The 24,104-nt window shown below is 33.4% G+C and overlaps 2 protein-coding genes across 2 annotated transcripts; one reads left to right on the top strand and one right to left on the bottom strand.

Annotated features, from left to right (window-relative positions):
* Positions 1-11,632: 11,632 nt before the first annotated feature.
* Positions 11,633-13,702, top strand: LOC130935886 (uncharacterized). The gene is made up of 5 exons (XM_057865797.1): positions 11,633-11,789; positions 11,946-12,302; positions 12,561-12,643; positions 12,823-12,884; positions 12,962-13,702. The coding sequence occupies exons 2-5, from the start codon at positions 12,063-12,065 to the stop codon at positions 13,531-13,533; spliced, it is 957 nt and encodes a 318-aa protein (XP_057721780.1). The 5' UTR covers positions 11,633-11,789; positions 11,946-12,062; the 3' UTR covers positions 13,534-13,702.
* An 8,282-nt stretch (positions 13,703-21,984) lies between these two features.
* LOC130936691 (uncharacterized) lies at positions 21,985-23,247 on the bottom strand. The gene is made up of 2 exons (XM_057866822.1): positions 22,235-23,247; positions 21,985-22,151 (listed from the first exon to the last, which is right to left on the bottom strand). The coding sequence occupies exons 1-2, from the start codon at positions 23,126-23,128 to the stop codon at positions 22,098-22,100; spliced, it is 948 nt and encodes a 315-aa protein (XP_057722805.1). The 5' UTR covers positions 23,129-23,247; the 3' UTR covers positions 21,985-22,097.
* Between the last annotated feature and the right edge of the window lie 857 nt (positions 23,248-24,104).

Below are 24,104 nucleotides of genomic sequence, written 5' to 3'. Positions count from 1 at the left end.
CTTTCGAAAGGTTTCTTTAGTTCATATTCCAAGGATTCATAATGAGATTGCTAATGAGTTGACCCAAATTTCTTCGATATATAAAGTCGGCCCAGAAACTTTGAAAAAATTGGCTAGTATCCATCAAATTTTAGTACCTGCGGATGAAAAGGAGGCTTTGTGTATAGATGAATAGGAAGATAATGATTGGAGACAGCCTATTATTGAGTATTTGAAGAATCCTAGCATCCCAGTTGAAAGAAAGATAAAATTGCAGGCGATAAATTTTGTCATAATGACTGATGAGTTGTATAAGAAAGAGATCGATGGAAGTTTGTCGAGGTGTCTAAGGCAAGATGATAAAGATATTTCTTTAGGTGAAGTCCATAAAGGGATATGTGGTGCCCATCAAGCTAGAAAGAAGATGAAATGGGTGTTATATCGCAACCACGTGTATTGGCCATCCATGATAAAAGACTGTATCGATTATGCAAAGGCATGTCAGGAATGTCAAAAACATGGTTCGATATAGCAGATTCCAACATCTGAGTTACATTCGATAATAAATCCATGGCCATTTAGAGGTTGGGATTTAAATTTGATTGGATTGATTCACCCTCCTTCATTGAAACAGCATAAATTTATCTTGGTAGCAATCTATTACTTCACTAAGTAGGTTGAAGCAGTTTTCCTAATAGAAGTTAGTCAAAATGAATAATAAACTTCATTGAGGGACATATAATCTATCGATTCGGAATTCCTAAAATATTAAGCATTGATCAAGAGACTATGTTTACTGGTCAGAGAATTAAAAATTTTGCAGTCTCGGAAAATATTAATATGGTTACCTCAATCACTTATTATGCACAGTCTAATGGGCAAGTTGAGGCAGCAAATAAAATTCTGATAGGTTTGATTAAAAAATAAATCGGAAATAGACCTCGAACTTGGCATGAAACATTGAGTCAAGTATTATGGGCTTATCAAAATTCACCAAGAGGGTCGACAGGTACATCGCCTTATAAGTTAGTTTATGGCTATGATGCTGTGCTTCCATTGGAAATTAAATGAATATTGGAATGCTATGTTCGATGAGTTAAATGAATTAGACTCAGAGTGAATATCGGCACTGGAGAATATGATTCATCAAAAAGAAAGTGTTGCTCGAAATTATAATCGTCGAATAAGAGAAAAGTGCTTCAATATAGGTGAGTTAGTTTTGAAAGTTATTTTGTCAATGGAAAAGAAATCGAGATTTCTTGGCAAATGGTCCCATAATTGGGAAGGTCCTTTCCAAGTGATAGGATTATATTCGGAAAATGCATACCAAATTAAAGATATTGAATCGGGAAATATAATTGTTTGGTTAATCAAAATTAAAATGCATAAGTCTAAGAGAAAGGAAAACCATTACAAATACTGGAATTTAAGGAGAAGAAATATGAGACGCCATGAGTTTTTCCAAGTCTGAGCGTAGCTTTATCCTTTAATTGTCTAGAACTGAAAGTGCCTCAGCATGCTTGAATTTTTCGTATTGGACCTTGTCAAGTTGTTTCCCACATTCTTCTTGTTTGGTCTCAATAGAAACAATTTCTTGGATAAGTTGTTTTTGTTCTTGCTAGGCAGTGGTCAGAGGTATGGCTATATCAGCTCTTCTCTTGCGTATTTTGGCAAGTTTTTCATTGATCTAGGCCAATTCCGCTTCAAGTTTTATCTCTTCCTTGTCATAATAAGCTTGAATAGAAATAGCTTGAGAGATTCTCTAATCGAATGCTTCACGGGAAATTTTGATTGGTTGAAGGGTTGCAGTATAACCTTCTGCCTTAGTTTTGATCTTAGTTTCCTTGTTTTCGATTTCTTGAAGTTTGAATTGATAGACTATGGAGGAATGTGGAGTAGGAGCTGGAAGTTCAAAAGCATAGTTCAAAAGATCAGACAAAAGGTTGTTGAGGGCTGCATCATTAATCCAGTCAGTTGGTGAATGATCCAAGAGCTTGAGAAGTGACAGAAGTTGTTCTCGAGCATTGACATTTAACTCAAATGAAAGACCAGATATAGAAGGACCAGGAAGTACAGGAATAGAAATAGGTACTTCATCTTCTTGGATGACTTGATTTAGGATGGAAACTAGGTTGGCCAAAGTAGCACTTGTAGGTTCAGTAGAAACACCCAAATTTTCAGATCCTTGATTAGGGAGAGTTTGAAATTTAGCCTGTTGAGGAGGATTGGAGGGCCTTTGGGGAGAAGGAAAGGTTTCTAAGACTCTGGATGAAGGAGAATCTGAAGTAGTAGTTTCAGCAACTTGAGAGACAGAGTCAGAATCTGGGGCCACTTGGTATTCAGTAGAAAGTGCAGCCTGGTTGTTTGGAGAGACAAGTCCAAGGATCAGAGTTTGTGTTGGAGAGTGTTGAGTAGGTTCCTTTGTTAAATCAACCACCTGTGTCCTAGTGGAAGGTGGAAAAGCGACTTGGAGAGGCTCAACAGATCCTGTAACCTGGATTGATAAATGAGATGTGGTTTCTCCCTGGTCATGTTGTTAATGTAGAAGTGGCTGATCAGGTGCTGGAGGTGAAGTGATTGATTGAGCAGCAGTAGTGGGTTGATATATAAGGTACACAGTGATAAGTTAAGATTTATTCTAACTTAAATAAAATATATGTAGAAATGATAATGTTACCAGAATGAGTCTTGCCCTTCGAATTAGCTGAGGACCTGGATTTGAATCGATTGTATCCTCTGATTGTGAGGATGTAGCAAGGATGTTCCAAATAGATTGCTCACTTTCATCAGAGCTCTCACTCGATGGTTGCAATCGTAACTGATGAAAAGATCAAAATCAAGAGTTATTAAGTAAATGTGATTTTCGAAATATTTTAGTTCAAGGTGCATGGGTATAGGTAGAAATAGTTACCCTTCTGGAAGTTCTTGTGGGGGTCCTTCTACTTTTTCGTTGCGATTGTCGTGAGGAGGTTGTGGTGTCAGCTTTTCTTTTTTGATATTTTTTGGGAGAACCTTCAGCAGCAGGGGCCGTTCGAATAGCAGAACGCTTGATTTCCTCTAAGGTACGACTATACCTGGAGTAGTAAGCACTCCACCATTTGAAACAAGACTTGTTGATATATGAGCTTCGATCATAAACGAGGTAATTAAACCTTTCTCTCTGTTGTTGATTCTTCGAGAGGCAAGCATCGAGTTCTTGTTGTGAAATCAGAGTGATTTGGCAAAATGGCTTATTGTTTTGAGGAAGTGGAGTTGGGATGGCTTGTGAGAAGCCAAGTTGCCTGGCTGCAAAATGAGGGGCGTACAGGGTCACTTTGAACTTTTCTTTTTTGTGTTGGGATAGCCCTGTAGGAATTATTTGAACAACCAGCAAATTTGGCTAACTTCGATTAGCAAGTTCATTTTCTTCAGTGTCATTTGGAAATAGTAAACGCTCAAACCATGCAGGACCACAGTTTCAATGCATGAAAAGAGTAGAAGAGAGAAAAAATAGCCCAAAATCGGTCTTTATCTAATTGTGTTTTTGGGAAATCTGGCTTAAAATCAGCCAATCAGAAGCCTTCGATGTGCTATTTATCGGTAGGACCACCTCCAGGCTTTATCATATATTTTTCAAAAATGGCATTAAGCCATAGCTGGAGAAGCCACAAAGAGCCACCTGTACTGATCAAATAATTGTTTCAGAGACAATTTACAAATTGACCAAGTTCTTTGAAAACATGCCCTAGAAGAAGCTTGGCCAAATTAAGATTATTTTCTTCATGAAGCTGAGCAGCCAAAGGAAGGAAAAACTTCGACATCTGGACACTTCGAGAACAGAAGACGATTGTATTTAGCCAATAAAACAGAAAAGCTACATGCCCATCATCCGTAACAGCAGTGTCCTCTGCACCCATGTGATGAGCAATAAAGTCACTATAGGAAGTGGTGAGGCAATATTGTATTGGCGGTTGGGTTGCATGTCAGAAGTGAAGTCTGGAAGACTTAACGGAAGTCCTGTAATAGCAGCTACGTCCAAAAGAGGCATACCAATCATTCCACAAGGAAGGTGGAAATTGTTGGTAGTCCTATTCTAGAAGCAGGTTACGGCCCCAATTATCTAAGGGAGAGTTGAGGGTGAGAAATGGGAAAGTCTTAGAAGGTCCTGAATCCCCAGAGCCCCCCAAGCAACGCTCTTTGTGGGAGCAAGGCATTGATGCTAGGATGTGAAGTCAGTCCCTCGTGGGTTAATTCTTAAAGGTTTTTGATTGATGAAGAAAGAGATATCGAGGGCTTGGTTGATCAACAAATCTTCCCCTTGAGCACTAGGGAAGAAGGGTAGTTTCTTGTTTGCCCTTTCCAGAGATTCGATAGGCCCAATGAAACAATGAGTATCTCCACCTACCGTGAAAGGTATTAGGATTCTGGTATCATTGATTTGAAGTTGTGGATCATCAATAACTTCATCATTGACTTGATTCAACACATGGAGGACTGGTAGAGCTAGTGGGTGCCACCATGGGGCCTTTACCCTTGTCTTGGGCAACAGCATGAGATGAAGAAGCAGCCATTGCAAAGCAAAGAGGAATGAAGATTGGAGAATAGAGGTTGTGTAAGAAAAATAGATGCAAGAGAAATCAAGAGGATAAAGGTTCGAGAAAGTCTGACAAAGGTGAAAGTGTCGAATTTAAAGGGAATTTTACTATAGCCGTTATCGCAAAGAGAGTTCAAAGAGAAAGGAGGTAACTTTGCGAAGAATGCGAAGTGGTGGAGAGAGAAAGTGCAAGTCACGGGAAACGTGTCGAATGGGTCAGTATTAATGGGGAAGTTAAATGGTAATTATTACTGATTCAGGAGATTAAAATTTGAATTTGGATTAAGTGTTTCATCTTCCAAGAAACGATTTTGAAGACAAACACATTAATCCAAGGGGGTGACTAAGAGATACCGATTCGAAGTTTCGAAAGGTTGTTAGGATGGGAATAAAGGTCAAAATGACACATGTGCAGGCATTTGTTGGAAATTATTCTACATGGGTCACTACAACATTTTGGGCCTAAAGTAACCCTTATTCGAAGCAACATTTAACAAAAGTTGCCTTAGATAGGCAAAGACAACATTTTTGACGAGTTACCTTTGAATAAGACTAAGATAACCAAATTTTTGGCAACTCACCAAAATAGTTGTCTTTTATATCTAAAACAACACTTAAAAAATGTTGTATTATACAAAATTTAAGACAACATTTTTAAATAAAAATATAACATTTTATAAGGGTTGTAAAAAAAATTAAATAAATAACATTTATAAAAAGTTGCCTAAAATTATTTATAACTAAAAATTTTAGAAGAAACTTTTAATTATATTCCCACCAATTATTTTCCCTATCAAATAACTTGAAAAAAAAAAACATTTCATTTGAAATTGAAAGAGCCCTAAGCCCTAAATTACCAAGCCACTGAAGCCAATAATACACCCACTGACCCACGCACAAACCCTTTCTCTCTGTTTTCCACTACCAGCTCCAATAATCGACGACGCTAACGGCAACAGCAGCTCGACACACGGTGCTCTCCTCCACGACGACGGCGCGGTGCTCTCCTCCACGGCGACGGCGCGGTGCTCTCCTCCACGGCGACGGCGCGGTGCTCTCCTCCACGCGTGCTTCTCGATGACGACGGCGCGGTGCACTCCTCGTTCTGCGCCAAACCTCCACTGGTGAGAAACCCCTCTCCCTACTCTTCTTCTCCTTCTCCCTCTTCTTCTCTTTTCTCGCATCCGCTTCTTTGCGAACCGGAGATGTAAAAACCGTAGCCACCTCTGTTCCGCTAGCGAGCTATGATGTATCATGGCGACCACCTCAACTGGTCTATTGCTCAGGCAACACGGTGACCACCCCTCAGCTGCAACCTCATCACCCCTGCCTTCTTGTTCTGTTCTTCAATTTTTCAGGTTTTTGCAAAAATCCATTTTACTATTCTCTGATTTAATTCATTATTTTTTAGTTAGATTTTAATTTTTACTTAATAATTTTATTTAGTCAAACTTATTTTGGCTGATTAGGTTACTTTAGATTAAAATTAGGATTTTCTTATCAGCATTTGTCTTAGTTCATAGGTAATTAAGCATGCTATTATGATTCTTGAGTCTGAAATTTCTATTTGTTTAGACTGGCTTGATTGATATTTTGTTGAATTTCAAGTTTTTCACTGCTTTTCAGTAGGATTCACCTTAAAGAAAAAATAACAAGAAAGAAGGAACAAAAAGAGTAGTTTGAGACACTATTAAAATTTTAATTCAGGGTGTCTTTTTTTTCTTTAGTTTTCTTTTGAGTGCTATTTGATATCATATATATCATCATTGTTGTCTTGTAGGGAGATGCTGATATAATATGTAGTGGAGCTTGGAAATTCTGGCCGCTGGAGCTTATGGCTTGCGTAAATTTTGACCATGAGTGTTTTTATGTGGTGCTAAACCTTCTGAGGTATTCTAATGTTTTTGAGGTATGTTTAAATTTTACATAGGACTTGTGTAACTGTGTTTTGAATTGTAAGATAACTTTTTAGAGGCGTTTCTTAGTCATGGCTAGGTGATTAATTGGCATATTCAGTGGTTTCAACTAACCATAGGTTTGTTGTTAGTTATTTACTATTAAATTGTTTGAATTTAAAAAATCCATTTTATAATTTGAATGCTAAATGGATGATTAAGTCTCCTGTTTTCTATTTTTTAATTTAAAAAAGTATTGCAAAGTCTCATGCTATTTATTCTCACAAATACCTTCTTTGTATATTAGCTTAATACTTAGAATGACGATGTGGTGGAACATTTCTTCTTCAGAAATGGAACAAATCGATGAAGGTGCCGTTTCAGAATGCTATTGATCAAGTTTGGTACCTTTTCCCAGATCTGAATCTCGATTCAGTTGAGTTGGATCATCGCAAAGTTGTAAAGGAAGGTCAGTTGGTGGAACCTCACTCAGCATAACCATGAATGAATGAATGTTAGAACTTTTCTTTGCCTTGTTTATTATGCTAATGCTAATTTTGTGCACTTGTTATTGCTATGTATCTATGTTAGTGTTGTATTTTAAGAACTAAGAAAGACAATGTTAGTGCTTCTTATAACGTAAATAGCTTTCGCAATTCCCATCTTCATGTGCATACGTAATATATTGAACTATCCTTGATGCTCTTAACATTATTGGAATTCTGTGGATCCTGTTCTTGTTGCTCATAAGATGTTCTTTATGTTGCTATCCATTTGTTTATGGTTCAATTTGTTGACGGCAATGGTGTTTTTTAAAAAGGGTCATCTGAATGGGATTGTGTATTGAGTTTTCTTATCCGAGTCAGTTTTTATTCATATTTTTGTCAAAAATTAAAAGCTTGTTAAGTTTTTTAAATAAAATTACTAAATTGATGATAAATAAAATTTTAAATAAATACATGTTCAATTTTTATGATGCTGGTAGAAAAATATAAAGAATTTCTTATCTTGGATTTGCTGTTTTATGATGCTTTTGCACATTTATTTTGATTCAGAATTTTGTAGGGTTGGTATTTTATGATACGAAGATGTTTAGGACTTTAGGTTAATAGGTTACTTGTTGTTTGGTCACTGATGAGTATAGTTGGACTGCAATCATGGAGAGGATTATGAAAGCTTGGGCCTTGAGAGACAACGGCATGACTGACTACATGTCTAACAAGAATATGGAGATCAACCCTAACAATGGCATTATAGAAGAATTGACGAAGAGAACGGAAGCTGATGAAATTGGGCATTTACTTTTTTTTTTGTCAAAGTTCATGAGAAATTATGTTTTATTTGTTGTTGTTGTTTAGTTATGTGTATTTTTATTTGAATTGGTAACTGTATATGTATTTAAAATTTATTTAGTTGAATTTGAAACAACTTTTTAATTTAATATATATGTAATATAGTAGCTTATTAGCTTATCTTTTTTTTTCTATCTATTAAATTTAGTTTAAATAGTTAAATTTTATTAAAGTGTGCTATATATCCTTTTAAAAAGACAATCTTAAATAAATTCAGATAAGTGTTGCTATAGATATTTAAAAAGGCAACACAGAAAAATAACCAGAAAAATTTATACAAGTGTTGCTTTAGGTATATGAAAAAGTAACTTAGAAAAATTTATACAAGTGTTGCTTTATATATTAGAAAATACAACTCATAAAAAGTGTTGCAATAAAGTAGTTTTTTCTGTGTTGTGTTTGGGTCCTCTAAGGCAACCCTTATATGAAGTTGCTTTTTTTAGTAGAAAAGGCAACGTTTTTTAAATGTTACCACGAAAAGGGTTCCCTTTGATGCAAAAAAACGTTGCCTTAGTCCAAAGGTAACGGCCGTATAGCCAACTCCCCAAAAAGTGTTGCGTTTTGTCGGAAAGTGTTGCCTTTGATCAAAGGCATCGCTTTTTCTTATTATAGGCATCGCTTTTGAAGGGTTGCCTCAGCCTAAATTTGTTGTAGTGGGTTCAATTTAGTCATTTTGTAAATCGAATAAGTATTCAGTTGAAGAATCGAATATGAGTTCGAAAGGAGAATCGGAGGGTTATGTTGTGGTGAGAAGTTGAAGGTTTCCACCATGCGATGAATTTATGAGTAACGTTTATTAGTAAAAGAGCGGGAACGATTACCTAAAACTGCGCATACAAGACATCACCATGCCATTAATGATCGATTACAACAGTAGGTTATAAATATTAGAAAGTTTTAGGGAATAAGGGTTGAAACTTTGATTCAAAAATTACTCACGCACACTCACATCTCTAGAGACATTTTGAGTCTGCTTCGAGTTAATTATCCGTAAGGTTCCTTCCATGTCGTTATCTTTTCAATTTAACTTTCTATAAACTTTACTTTTCAAGCAAATTTATGTTTCAAGTAATGATTTAATTTTCGGATGCAATTTATATTCCAATACTTTTAATTTTCATGCCAAAAGCCTTTTGACCCAGTGGAAGGCACTTTTACTGTTTTCTTTAAATTTCAACGCAACATTTTTTATTTCAACCAATTTCCTTTTCGAATTTGTTGTTTTTAACTTCTTTTATCCTTTTACAAATTTTTATTTATTCTTTATTTCGATGCCTGTCTAATTCGACACGCTTTGATGCACTTATAAAAAACTAATACCTACAAAAATGAATAAATTTCGCTCCCAAACTATTAGATATCGAACTACTATCGATTTGCAAAAAATCGACAAAACACCCTTAATCTCTTCTTTTAATATTTCTTTACTTATTTTTTTCTCAAAATTATTCTATTTAAATAAAGTGTTACATATATCGATATTTGAAGATTTGATCATAAAAATTATATGCTCCAAATATCTTAATATAACCCGGGCTATAAAAAATGTGTATTACAAATCTTCCATTAATTAAAAATAATTTCTGTAATTTTTATAAATATAAAAAAGCTACTATTTTTGAAATTGAATTAAATTCATAAAATTTTATTTTTAATATAACAAGGTAGACAGAATAGTTTACGCAGCATATTGGTTAGTGTGGGTCCATTTTTATTTAATTGGCATATCAAACATATAAAGTTGACGTGTTAGAATTGGACGTATGCTCGAATTTCCAGGGCTGGAGCCATGCGATTAAATGTTCATATCTCAGCAGCCATTACAACTTACCCATAATCAAACTATATAGTTGCCTAGTTTATTTCTTTTTATTTTTCTTTAGAAATCTAAAAAATTATAGTCATCCAAAAATTTATAGTGACAGATAGATGTAGAAAATTTAGACATCGGAGAAAAAATGAAAAATAAATATAATGTGAAATTTAAAATTGAATATATTGATCTAAAATTATGTTAAATAGACCCAAAATTTTACTAATAAAAAAAACTAAATATTAATTATACAAGATAAAAGATAAATTTATAATTGATTTTCCTTCTTTTCATATTAAAAAAAATAAAGAATAAAAACTTTCCAGCAACTATCTATATCATGTTGTTAGTTTTTATTGGCCAAATAATTATATATATAATTTACACATTATTTCTCTGGTTTAAGAATTTAATTTAGAAAGTTAAAATTTTCAATTTTCTCATTGTATGAGACAAATTTATTAAATTTATTTTTAATTATAAATCAAAGAGTAAAAAACACAATTTAAGATTTAATGTGAATTTAAACTAATTTTTTGTTCACATTACTGGTCTACAAAATAAAATTCTTAATTGACATATCGTAATCATATGAGTTGAATTTTATGAAAAAGAAAAGCTGAATTATTAACCTTCCTAGATGACTAATTACAAATTGACTCGTTTATTCTAATTAGCATGATAAAAAAACCGAATCAGATTGAGTTTATATATTTAATTTTTCAGCTCCAGCCATAATAACAATAACTTTTCCCACATTTCCAGGTACATACCATGCATGCACCTTCAGTAGTCTTGCAGTCTTTCTCTTTTCGGTTATATATTGCTTCTGAGTAATGCTATAATAAAGAACTTGCATAATATAATTCAGCTAGAGTTTATAAAGATTAGATGTAAATTTGTAATAAGATATGCTAAGTTACTACTATGGCATGACAAAGAAATTATAACTAAGCGATCGTTATTATACGATAAAAATTCAGTGGAGTAAATTTTATGTAAAGGTAATAACCGAAAACTATTAAATAATTTGATTAATTTAATTAAATTATCATTTAATAATTTTTAATTATTAATTTTATATAAATTATTTGGATTGTATTTGAATTTTTACTTTATTATATTTATGGGAGTTATTCTGATAAAGATGATTAAAATATATTTTTTTAAAAATATTTTTTAGTAATTAAAATTTAATACATATAATCAATTAAATTATTTTATTTTTGTCAAAATTAGATCAGATAAATTGATTTGGCCGAAAAATTATTAAGCCAAATCTTGAACCGATCTAAATTAATTTTTTTTTATAAAAAATAACTACTATAATAAAAAATAACTAAAATATTTCTATTATATATATATATATATTAATTTTAAAAACACTAAATCCTAACTCTATAACAACGTAAAAAAAAGAGAAGAGTTAAAATTTAAGATTATCAAAATTTATAATAATAATAATAATTAATAATAATATTTTAATAATTTTTTATAATAAAAATATTATAATTATTTTTTATAAAATAAATATTAATTTAGATCGATTTAAAATATATTTTATTAATTTTTTTATTAAATTAATTTATTTGATTTAATTTTGATAAAAATAATATAATTTAATTAATTATATATATTAAATTTAATTATTAAAAATATCTTTTAAAAAAAAGACATTTTAAATATTTTTATCAAGTTTTTTCTAAGAAATGCTACGTTGCAACTGAGTACAGGTCCAATTAGTGGGAAGGAACACTTATATTTTTAATGACGACTAATCATTATTCTTTTGAAGAAATAATAACTATTATAATAGATATTTAATAAATAAAAGTGAATTAAGAAGAAAGTTAGAGAGGTAGTGTGTAGTAGAATAGCAATATAATACAATGTCCCTTTCTACATTCTCTGTCTACAACCGGGTACCGGCTGGACCAGTGAATGGCAGTCTCACATGCTTGACACACCTCTTCCACACGTGCCGTCTTTCACCCATACAAACCCCCTCCCCTCCTTTCTAATTCTATTTCCATGGTGCAACAAATAAAAGTTAGAGAGAGAGAAAGAATAAGCCAACCCCAAATCCAAAGCCATGGAATGGAAGAACAACACAAAATATATGGAGGAGGGTGCCACATGATGCACAGTCAGAGTGCCTTTCTTTCTGCAGTATAAGAGTGAGAGTGTGGCTGTGTCCTTTCATTAAAAAAAAAAACTTCATTTTTCTTCGTGTTTTGTATATTTGTGTAGATGGGATGTTCTTCCTCCGCGTCCTGCTTTTCCTCTTCTTCTACTTCACGCTTTTATTATTTTTATGTTTTGTATGAAAACAGAAGCTGAAAGATCGGGTATTTAGGCCTCTTTTTGGGGAAGATATAGCGGTGAATCTTGTGAAGCTTCTGTGTGTTTTCTTTTCCTTCTCTCTCTTTTATCTGCTCTTTTGCACCCTCATGAGGATCCGCAAAAGGCATGCGCTTTTATCTTCCCCCCACTTTCCGCCCACTCCTCCGTCAGATCCCCACCGCTCACCAGGGCTGGTGCAACTCACCACCGCAAATCTCCACCACCGACAACGTGGCTCCGATCATGGTGCTCAACCGTTTGATCAACCTGTCGCGCCTATCAACGGCTGGGATGATTCCTCCGGTGAGAGTGGGGCACACAGACAGCACATCAAGCAAGACCCTTCGGTTAGTTAAAACTAATTTATTTATTTTTCCCCTCTTATTATTTATTATTTATTTATTTTTCCGAAAATTTCATGATGTGGGCTTTTACAAGTGCACTGGCAAGTGGTTGGTGTCAAATTCGAATTGTTATTTTTCTCTTTAATCCCCTTTTGGAAAAAAGATTATTTTTTTTAAAAAAAAAAAAGAGGAATTTAAAAGGCATAGATATCCTTATGTATGTGAGTGGATCCTATCATCAATCATCAATTGATCCTGCAGGTGGAGGATGATTATAATTATGACGATGGAAGAAGAGAAGACAGTGGTGAAGACTCGGAGGACAAGAAAAGTAATCATTCCAGGTAAGAAACAGAAATTAAAATCTCTATCTTGTAGGTGAAAACATGGAGACCCATATCTTTGATTTTTAACCATCACGGAAAAAATAAAAAGAGTGATATTTAGCATATATTTAGAGCAATATAATTAAATTGCACGTTGGTTTTGTTTTTTTGTCTCAGCAAGTTTGATGTAATTGTAGGAAAGGAAACATCTTTGGTTCTTCCCAAACACTGCCACCAGCACCACCGTTAAACCTTCAAGGTAACAAACAAAACCATGGTGCTATTATAATACCTTTGACTTGGTTGGACTCCGATTGTTCCTAGTATTGTATGCAGATGAGAGATGGTGTGAGGAAGAGAAAGCGATTCCTTTCAAGAAACGAAGAGGGAGCTTTGACAACATGGGAATAAGTGATGGTAAGAAGACGAAAGCGAGGATGAAGACGAAGATGAACAACAAGTGCAGTAATAGCAAGAGTGAAGAGGAGAAGGTGAAAGGGAAGAAGAAGAAGAAGGGGAGGGGCAGTGCAGTAATGGAAGGATCACGGTGCAGTCGTGTGAATGGAAGAGGTTGGAGGTGTTGCCAACAAACTCTTGTTGGTTACTCCCTCTGTGAGCATCACTTGGGCAAAGGAAGACTCAGAAGCATGACAAGTGTTCGAAACCGTTCTACAACAACAAAGGTGGTGGTGCAACAACAACAACAACAACAACAACATCCTCATGATCATGGTAATAATAATAATAATCCTTCATCTTCTTCTTCTTCTGATAAGCTCAGCGTGAAGACGATAATGGGTGGTGGTAGTAGCAACAAGAGGAAGATGAAGCAGCTTGGAATGGTGAAAGCTCGATCCATAAACAGCTTACTGGGCCAAACAACAAACACACCCATTGCGCACACTTAGCTTCATTGTTATTTCATGTCGAACCATTATGTGTTTTATATCATATTATATTACATATACTTGGTGCAACTCAAAAGTTCTTCGTTGCTGATGAATTCATGAATAATTTTGACGTGATTCCCATGAATTAATTGCACCGTTTCGATTGTGGATCGTCTTTACATTCATGCACTCTTTACATTCTACTCTATTATTAAATGGATTATAAAACGTATTTTACGTGAATTTTTACATACATTTGATGCAATAATAAAAATATGTACATGATATTATTTCTACTTGAACATATCATAGAGAACCTTGCATTTGCATTTTGAGAAATAGAAGAGCAGCTTTACTTTGATATAAATGTATGAAACTTAGGAAAAATTGTTAGCTTTATGATTATGGTTTATGACTGGGCAATTTCTCAGATACCACTACTAGCTAGTCCTGTTTTTGAACATAAAAGTAATGCAATTGTTATAGTCAACACGAAAAGAATAAGCCATCATATTGACTCAAAAGTGTACCATATTGTTATTATAAATATACATACTTTTCTTATGTGTTGATGCTGCGTGCATATACTTTATATTATTTTCTTCATGCAAGTACTTCTGGACAAAATTGATAACTCAGAATGTTGGATTTGTCAAAGAAAACAATCGATTCCGTCGATATGTATTGTTATTTATTCATAACATATAAACGATAATTATTGACATGATACAATATATAAGGATCCAATAAAGGTAAAGGTTCAATTCCCTTGCTTAACTTATTATTGAAAAGAATGGGAATGTAGACCCCATTCATAATATAAGTATACTTTTAATTACCTAGTATTATTATCCGTGCTTTAATTATCAATATATCTTGTCAGTGCCAAAAAGTTGAGGATGTGATCTCTTGGCAGGTCAATTCTTGAATAATTGAGATAGACTCCTTGTACTCTGGCAATGCCCGCTAATATCGTAGCAATTTCCTTGTCATTGCAGAGCCTACAAAATTTTCTATCCAAAAAATTTGTGTAAGGTGTATTATTTGTACCTTTTTCTTTTTTAACACTAGATATATACATTTCTTTTATTATTATAGAAAATTGCATGAAACTATATATATACCATGTGATCTGTTACAGTAGTCTGGAACAAACTAAGGAAGTGTGGGGGAAAAAAATCTAGGTATAAATGAGTATTAATCTTCTAGGGCTAAACCAAGCATATGCATATTATTGTCTTGTGCATGCATGGTTTGGAGGACCATATAATATAAGAAGAAGCAGGCATGGAAACTGTTGGTATAAACATACATGACACTTAATTTGATGTGTATCTATATGTATGTAAATATATTATTGTTTTGTTGAAGACTTGAAGTAATATATTTTTTTATACACACCTCTTTATTAACGCGGAGTGTATGATATACATATATTCCTGTTTCATGGTAATAATAAACATATCGTATGATATTTCCATGGGCTAAAATTACATCGAAAAGTCAATATATTATTATTGAAAAATGATACGATAGTTGGTTTTATTGTGTGATAATAAAGTGACGTCCAATAAGTCATAAAAGTTGAAACTATATATATTCTTTCATTTTGCTACTAGAATTAACCCTTAGAAGAATTACCACTCAAATGTGGAGTAATAATATATCTTTTAGGAAGAGGCTGGTAAAAAGGCCACAATACTGGGTTACAATGGTGATCATACGGTTTCTAAAAGTATTTGTCTAATTTATTATAAAAGATTAAAAATTAATATTTAATTTTAAAAATATAAAAATAAATAATTATTAAATTAAATATTTAAAATTTATTATAAAAATAAGTTAAACAAAAATTAGACCTAAATTATAAACACTATAAAATTTACTTTATTTTTTTTTGGTGGTGAAGGCATTAAATGTGACAGAGATTCTTTTGGATGGAGACGGTTGGAGATGGAGACCCCATACCAAGAATTCTCCACACAAAGCCACAGGAATCATATCCTCTGAGAGGCCTCAACCTTTGTAGATTAAGTAAACACAAATCAGTGAATACGAGATATCAATATATTAGTAGCTATATATGCATACAAGTCAATTTTAGTCACCTTAATATTCCAAAGCTAAAATTAAAGTTCATAAAATTCTTGACCCGCATTAATAATAATGTGCAACAGTTATTAGTAAAAAGTTTATAAATGGAATGTTACAATAGCAAGGACTTAAGTAGCCAATAAAAGTAATTTTTGTCATTATTGGAAAGAAAATTGGAAGAGTTGGCGTTGAGAGGCATATTTGAGACGAAGAGGGAATGGGGAGAAAGAGGAAGAAAAGAAATTGGTAGAGATCCAAATTGATAAAAAAAACGGGAGAGGAGGGTCATGCATATTGCGTGTAGCTTTATTGATGAATGGAGATTCACATGCAATGAGGAAACAAGTTTGTTATGGAAGGCCACTTGTCAGTTGAGAAATGTGGGGCCCAGGGACCCAATCAAACAGCAAAGCAATCGCCAGATAATGTATTCAATGCCACGTGCCCACACCGCCCCACCAATCACACCATACCAAACCAAACTCATCCATTTTATATGCTGCTTCTTCCTAGTAGTACTAATGACTCGAAATGAGTTGAACTAAATTAAGTTTTAAATTAATTAAGTTGTATTGGTTTAGTGATTAGTTTATTAGTCTGTTTAAGTAAGTGTCAGAGATTTTAATCTCGTTTTGTGTATGCAGTAACCTATTGACTAGTGACAAATCCTTTACTAGAGTTCAATATCGCGATGGATTAGTTCTTAACCTGTCAGACTAAGAAATACAGTAAAAAACTAAAAAAAGATTAAGTTTTAAGTTAATTCAATTTATCAATTGAGTCTATTTGTAAAATTTGAAATCAGATGTATAATTAGAGGTATCTCAATTTCCTCTACCTTATATACAATAATATGGGGTGTTAAATTTTAATTAATTGAATTTGTAGCAAGTTAATGATGGAAATAAGTAATCATTTGATAATTGATGGAAATAGAGGTAGACCATGGGCCATGGGAGGGATGGACCCTGTCCCTTAAGCAAAAGAATTAATTGATGGATCCCCATTATGATTTCCATGTTTATTCAAACAGTAGCATCAATCTGTGGTTCCAATAGGGCATATTGATTATTGGAATAACCTATAGGATATAAAACTACTATTCCAATCTCCCTCTACCTATTCTACCTATAGCTGTGCAATTATGTTCTTATCTCTGAATTTGTAATCATCCCTATTCTATTCTCTATATCTTGTATTTGTGATGATGATGATCATCATCAGGTTCATGAGGGAGCGCGCAGAAAGTACAGTATCATTGATTACTATTGTTTATAATCAATATACAACGCAACAAATTGTGAATACTAACAATAATAATAAGAAATTAAGAAAGCATGTGAAGCTAGCCAGGGATGCATATGTAATTGGTAACTAAGTGCAATTATATATAACAGCTAAGAGTACCATATTAGCACATTTGAATTGTACGTGTCAATAGCAAATAATGTTCATCAAAGAATAGAAGATGGGACCTAATAACATAAATTAGCTAGAGTGTGTAGCTTACTGAACTAGATGGAAAAGGCAGAATATAAATTAATGACTCTTGGATTGTAGTTGAAACTGGATTAGTTAATTTTTAATTAAAAATCACTTATTGCCATTGTTGTAAAATGCATGGTGTCGGATTGTGCTTGACCTCTTAGCTAAGGTGGCCATACTTGACAGTAAGGCCGTACTTATGGTAGCAGCTTCATAGTTCATACACAAGTTCTTTGGTACAACTGTAATAATAATAACTAATAAGAGATCTTTTGTTATGTGCCTGTATTTGACTCAAATGGTCAATGTCCAACAAAATTTAACAGTTAAAAGTTAAAGATTATATGAGTTAGATTTAGTGGTCAAATTATCTTATGTTTGGTGTTTAAATTTATTTAAGATTTAAGACTAACTAAAAAGTTTATGGATTAGCAGTTTTATTAAAATTTGGTTAGGATACTTAATTAGCAAAAAAAAGTAAGCAATTTTAGAGAATAGATCTTTTTAGTGAAAAAAATTGGATAGTGTCCAGTGTTTGATCCCACCCTTCATTATTCTCTCTCCTATTTAATTTTAGTCCCACTTATAGAATTAAAGATAAGAGATCACACTTTATCCTCTTAAGTATTAAAAAAATAGAGAGGATCTATTTTTGCAATCTTATATTATTAAATATAATCTCACACTATTAAAAATACTAATGATATTAATAATTACAAATTATAAAACTAATAAGCCCCTAACAATCCTCTTAAGACTACTTATAGACTATTTAAAATCAAAATTTACTTGAGATTCAAGATTATTTAAAGTGCAAATTTACTTAATCTAAAGTTATATAAATTAGGTTAATTTTTTTTTATATAAATAAGATTAATTTTAATAAATTAGAAAAGCTTTCGTACATTTATACACTCACTCATTCTTAGGGATGGATGCGCGGAGCCTCTCACAAAGAAAGGGGGAGCAATGGCTCATCCAAAATTCAAATTTTTTTTATAAATTATATGTAAATTTTAATTTAGTTCCTTTAAAATATTTATTTTATTCTCATTTATATTATGAAATTAAATTTTGGCCCCTTCTTAAAATTTAGTCTTGTTCCGTCTCTGCTCACTCTACAAACTTTAGTCACATTGAGATACAAAAACATAAATCAAGAGTCCATATATATAACATAATAGAGTTTGTTTTTTGTATAGCTATCAAGTTGGTTAGTTTGTTAGACATAATTATAGCACTATTAGTTAGTAATTTATTTTTCCTTTTGCTATATATATTGTAATTGGTACTCAGTACTCTGTGGTGGTTCTTTTAATCAATTATTCTCTCTTTTCACTTCTTTTCAATTCTTCTTCCATTACTTTAAATTTCAATGACCTGAGAATACATTACCAACCTTCTTCTTTTCTTATAGTTATTTTTGTAATTCACTTGAATTTTAAGCTTGGTATCATTTTACATGGTATCAGAGCGAGAAGATCCAACTATGGCAGATAATTTAGCTAATCCGAATCCAAGCCCTTCATCAAATTCTGCTGCAGATTTTGAGAATTTCACCGCTTTCATGCGTCAATTCTCTCAGTTCCAGGCACATCTTGGCAGATCTAGTTCCTCTTCTACAATTTCTGATCCGATTAGCCCTTATTTTCTTCATCCGGGAGAAAGTCCTGGTTTGGCTCTAATTCCGCTTAAGTTGACACCTTTAGTCCCGTTGTGAAAATGAGCACTGTGCGTGTTCTTCTTACCGTTGCAGCAGCAAAGAATTGGCATCTTCATCAACTTGATGTGAATACAGCTTTTCTCCATGGAGACCTACATGAGGACGTTTATATGAAACTTCCAAAGGGGCTGCAGTGTTCCGATCCAAACTTAGTCTGCAAGTTGACAAAATCTTTGTACGGTTTGAAACAAGCTAGTCGCCAATGGAACATCAAGTTGTCACTTGTTGATCTGGGGTTTACTCCATTTGAAAATGATCACTCGCTTTTTACCAAATCCACAGGTACAACTTTCACAGCTATTCTTGTTTATGTTGATGATCTTGTGTTAGCTGGAGATGATTTGAGTGAAATTCAAGCTGTCAAAATGTTTTTGGATGATAAGTTCAAAATTAAAGACCTTGGCATTCTTAAGTTATTTATTGGGATGGAGGTAGCACGAAGCAATACTGGTATTGCACTGTATCAAAGAAAGTATGCATTGGATTTGATCACAGACTGCGATTTGCTTGGTGCAAAACCAGCTCCCCTCTTCCTGATGCAATCATCTATCGTAGATTGGTGGGCAGACTTCTGTACCTTACTAACACAAGACCAGATCTCAGCTACTCTGTTGGATGCCTATCTCAGTTCATGGATTCACCAACTGATGCCCACTTGAAGACTGCCTATAGGATCATCCGGTATCTAAAACAATCACCAGCAACTGGTTTATTTTTCTCTGTCAACAATTCTTTCACACTATCTGGTTACATTGATTCTGATTGGGGGGCTTGTAAAGACACCCGAAAATCCATCAGTGGTTATTGTTTCTTCCTTGACCAAACTCTTATTTCTTGGAAGAGTAAGAAGCAGGCTACAGTTTCAAGGTCGTCCTCAGAAGTAGAATATCGCGCCCTTGCTAATGGCACTTGTGAACTCGTTTGGTTACTCAAACTACTAAAGGAATTCAACATTCTTCCTCCTCTTCCGGTTGATATCTTCTGTGATAATAAATCTGCTATCTATATTGCTTCAAATCCTGTCTTTCATGAAAGAACCAAGCATGTTGAGGTTGATTGTCATGTGGCTCGAAAAAAGTTCAAAGAAGGGGTTTCTAATCTTAGGCACGTTGTCTCCAGTGAACAACCGGGTGATCTATTCACTAAATCCCTTCCTCCAGGACCATTCTCTCATTTGCTTTCCAAGCTGGGATTACTTGATTTACACAAACCACGTAATACCAGCTTGCGGGGGATGTAACATAATAGAGTTTGTTTTTTGTATAGCTGTCAAGTTGGTTAGTTTGTTAGACATAATTATAGCACTATTAGTTAGTAATTTATTTTTCCTTTTGCTATATATATATTGTAATTGGTACTCAGTATTCTGTGGTGGTTCTTTTAATCAATTATTCTCTCTTTTCACTTCTTTTCATTTCTTCTTCCATTACTTTAAATTTCAATGACCTAAGAGTATATCACCAACCTTCTTCTTTTCTTATAGTTATTTTTGTAATTCACTTGAATTTTAAGCTTGGTATCATTTTACAATATAAGTATTGAAACATTCCATTTTTTTTCATTTATTTTAATTTTGTCTTTTTTGTTTTGTTATTTAAATTCTATCATTTTTATTCAAGCACTTATTAATTTCTACATATTTTAAAATAAATTTTATAATTTTTAATTTTTATATTTTTAACTTTTATATTATTATCTTTTATATTTTTGTTGGATATTATTTATAAATTCTAACAACAACCCATGGAAAAAAATTCATTATATCTGCTCTTGACGTGTTTTTACCTTATATAATGACTAGCTACAAGGTCATTCTTCAACAACATAAAACATTCACTTAGCTTCAAAGTATTTTGAAACGCGTAAGCTTCTAATCAAGAAATTGAATTAAATCTAATTAAATGTATAATGCACAAATATTTATGGATTTTTTTTAATAATTTAACTTTGTATAATATGATCTGTGATATAAATAATGCCTTCGCTCCCCAATAATTTTGAAAAAAAAATATATTTGCCTTATGCGAATAAATTTTATTATTTAAATATTTAAAAGGCCCAAAATAAAAAATAAAAAAATCTACAAACTTGAACTAATATTAAATTAGTTTAATCATTTATATTATAATGAGTTAAAACTTTTGTGTTCATTGATTAACAAGTTAAAAGCCTAACAAATAAGGTGCAAAATAAAATCCTATACATTGGACACAAATTTATTATTGATGATTATGAATATTTAAAATAATATATTCCTGTGTACTATTTCGTCTACTTCCTCTATAAATTTTTTGACACACATTTTAATGTTTTATTGAATGATATAATTTTATTGGTATTAATTTTTATTTTTTATATATTATGTATACACTTTATTCCACTCCTCTTTATGACTTTTTTTTCTGTGATGATTGTTGTACATTACCCTTGTACTATACATAATTCCGTAAGAAATCATACAAAAATAAGAGTATGAAAGATTGGCAACCCAGTAGTTAACATAGGACATGAATTCATACAAGGGTAGTAGTTTTAATTTCTGGAGGAATTAAAAGGAAAAATGTAATTTTGTTAGTGGAATTTGTGCTTGTCTGTTTTGTCCTCAGAAAAATAAAGGAAGAGTAATGTGTTGTAATTAGTGGACAATAGAAAAGGCAATGGGGTGTGGTGGGGTGGGCACTGTCATTTTGCACTTTGTTTGATTCATTCATTCTCCGTTTCAACCTCCACTAGTAGAAGTAGTACTATTCTCTCTTATTAGTTATTACACCCACTACTGTTTTTATCAGATCAATCCAACCGAATTTGGACTATTATATATGTGAATCCATTTTCACCTGCCCTAAAACTTGCTTCCAATTTCACAAAATAAAGTCTTTTGTCTTGGCCCCTATATATAGGGGTGTAGGGCACTACACTACTACCTCCTTCAAGTACTATCAGACCAAATAAAAGGGATTAATGTCTCGTACAAAATTAGAATCCCATTAACCTAACCTTATCATCACCGCTAGAATTTAATGTCCTTTGTTTCTGTAGCCAGAGTTTTCAAACTTGCGTTCATTAAATTTGAGTTCACACTAGAATTAATAGCCGTAATTAAATTCACTATATTGCTACTGATATACAATAAGGGTTTACAGCAGCTATATTAATAATAACGTTGAGATATTATGAACATAGTGAAGTGTGCAATTATTTTCATTTTATATCTATGTGCTTCAAAAACCTTACTGTATATATGTATATATATCCACATGGCTGTGCTAATTAATAATTATTAAAGGCAACATGACAGGAACTTCTTCCAACCAGATGAGCCGCTATCTCTTCCCTGCAAAGAGTTTAAACACACACCATTAATTATATGTACATCATGTTTAATTATTAATTAAAGGGTCCTTAAAATATACATACCGAGTGTGAAGGTTTATTATTGGTTTTAGGAGTGGGCAATAATAATCTTTGCTTAGAGTTTTGATTCGTTACCATCACCACTTTATGATTTGCTTCACCAAGTTCTTCAAAAACTGCTGAGTTCAACTTAACACTCTTATCCCCTTCGCTCCTCTCTGCAACAACGCTTAGATTATTCTTATTACTTTTCTGATTATCACCGTCTTTCTTCGCGTTCAAATCTATCGAAAAATATGCCTCGCTGAATTGGCGACTCGGCGTGGATTTATCTCTCAACGGTGTTCTTTCTTCCAAATACGCTCTGAAATCACGACCTCGTGATGGACTTGGACTGCCAACAACTTTTCCTTGTTGGATCTGCGTGGCAACCAAACGCATGATCTCATACACCATGCCGCCGCCGTGGTGGGCGGTGAACTGCGTCATCAAAGCGTTGGCCTGAGTGAAAGAAGGATGCTCAACCGACTGCGGTTCGATGTTCTGAACAGCGCAGGCGATGTGGGAGTCGAACTCACACATCCTGCATCTGTAGAGCCAACCAATGTTGTAGGTTGACTTGGTGCACAAGTCACAGAAGAAGTCATAGGGAGGCATGAACTCGAGCTCCATTCTGTGAGGGTGCGGCGAGATGGCCACGGACAGCGGCAGCGCCAGGCAGAAGGCGTGGAAGAATACGCTGCTGCATTCGGCGCAGTGGTAGGTGAATCCGGTGACGTGGTGGCCGCACGCGGCGCATCTTAGGGTTGCTCTGGTGGCCGGTGAGGATGGTATGACGATGAGGACTAGGTCGTGTTTGGAATGGGATGGATGCTTTGTTATGAGTGGCATCTTGAAGCATGCATAGTGGAGTGAGAAGTTGCAGGGTTTGCAATGGTAGTAGGATTCAGCATTCATAAAACTTAGCTTGCACCCAAAGCATGTTACATTGTTATTATTGTTTAATTCTGTGGTGAATTCCAATGGATGTGGATGACTAAAGTGGACTACGCTTGGGTCTTTGCGAATTATTGATCCCATTTCTTGCTCAGTTAATTCAACTTGTATTGTATGTGTGTTTATATGTTATATGTATATTGGTTGATTTTCTTTGGTGGAATGATTCAAAGTTCAAATTGGAAGCTAGCTGTTACCCTTCCATTTGTCTCATCTCTTCATCATCATGCATCACATGATGCTCTTTGGATATGTCAAACACAACAACTTCTGTATTAGTATCATTATTATAAAATGGAGGTAATATATATACCTAAAATTATTCTTGGTGTTTAATTTGTTGGGGGGCACGTGGTTGATACTTGGTATATATTCGGAGATTCTGAAGTGGAGTTGCCAAACCGAGGTAAAAAAACATTGGAAGGGAAGGAATTATGAATATTTGCGTGATGAACAAAGCAGGTAGGGTTGTGTTTAGTTTAGTTCTATACAAACAAATTAAATATCCACACATATATTTTAGCCGGCAAAATGCCATGCATGCATCTTTTGCTGCTATTCACCAAACGGCAATGGAATTTTGCATTTGACCTGGCCTTCTTTTTTAAACATTAGAAAACAACATATTGCTTACTAATTTCAACATGCTACACAAAAGACTATTAATATGAAGAATAAGATGGTAAACGAAAATTTTATGGATGTTTTGATTGTTTTCTGCATAAATAATCACATATATAATTAATATTCTGAAGAATAATAATAACGGGTTTTTTTATATGACCAGAGAGTAGAGAAATTAAATGGGTTAGCATTGGGTGCAAGTTCTGGTCATAACCGTATTTTTAGGAAAAGACTTAAGTTATAAAATATATATAATGTGAGATATTATATCTAATCCATATTCTATTTAATTGAGTATCTTAAAAGGTTGCCA

The sequence above is a fragment of the Arachis stenosperma genome, chromosome 6 (assembly GCF_014773155.1).
Source record: "Arachis stenosperma cultivar V10309 chromosome 6, arast.V10309.gnm1.PFL2, whole genome shotgun sequence".
Taxonomy (NCBI): Eukaryota; Viridiplantae; Streptophyta; class Magnoliopsida; order Fabales; family Fabaceae; genus Arachis; species Arachis stenosperma.
This window is presented reverse-complemented; position numbering and strand designations above follow the sequence as displayed.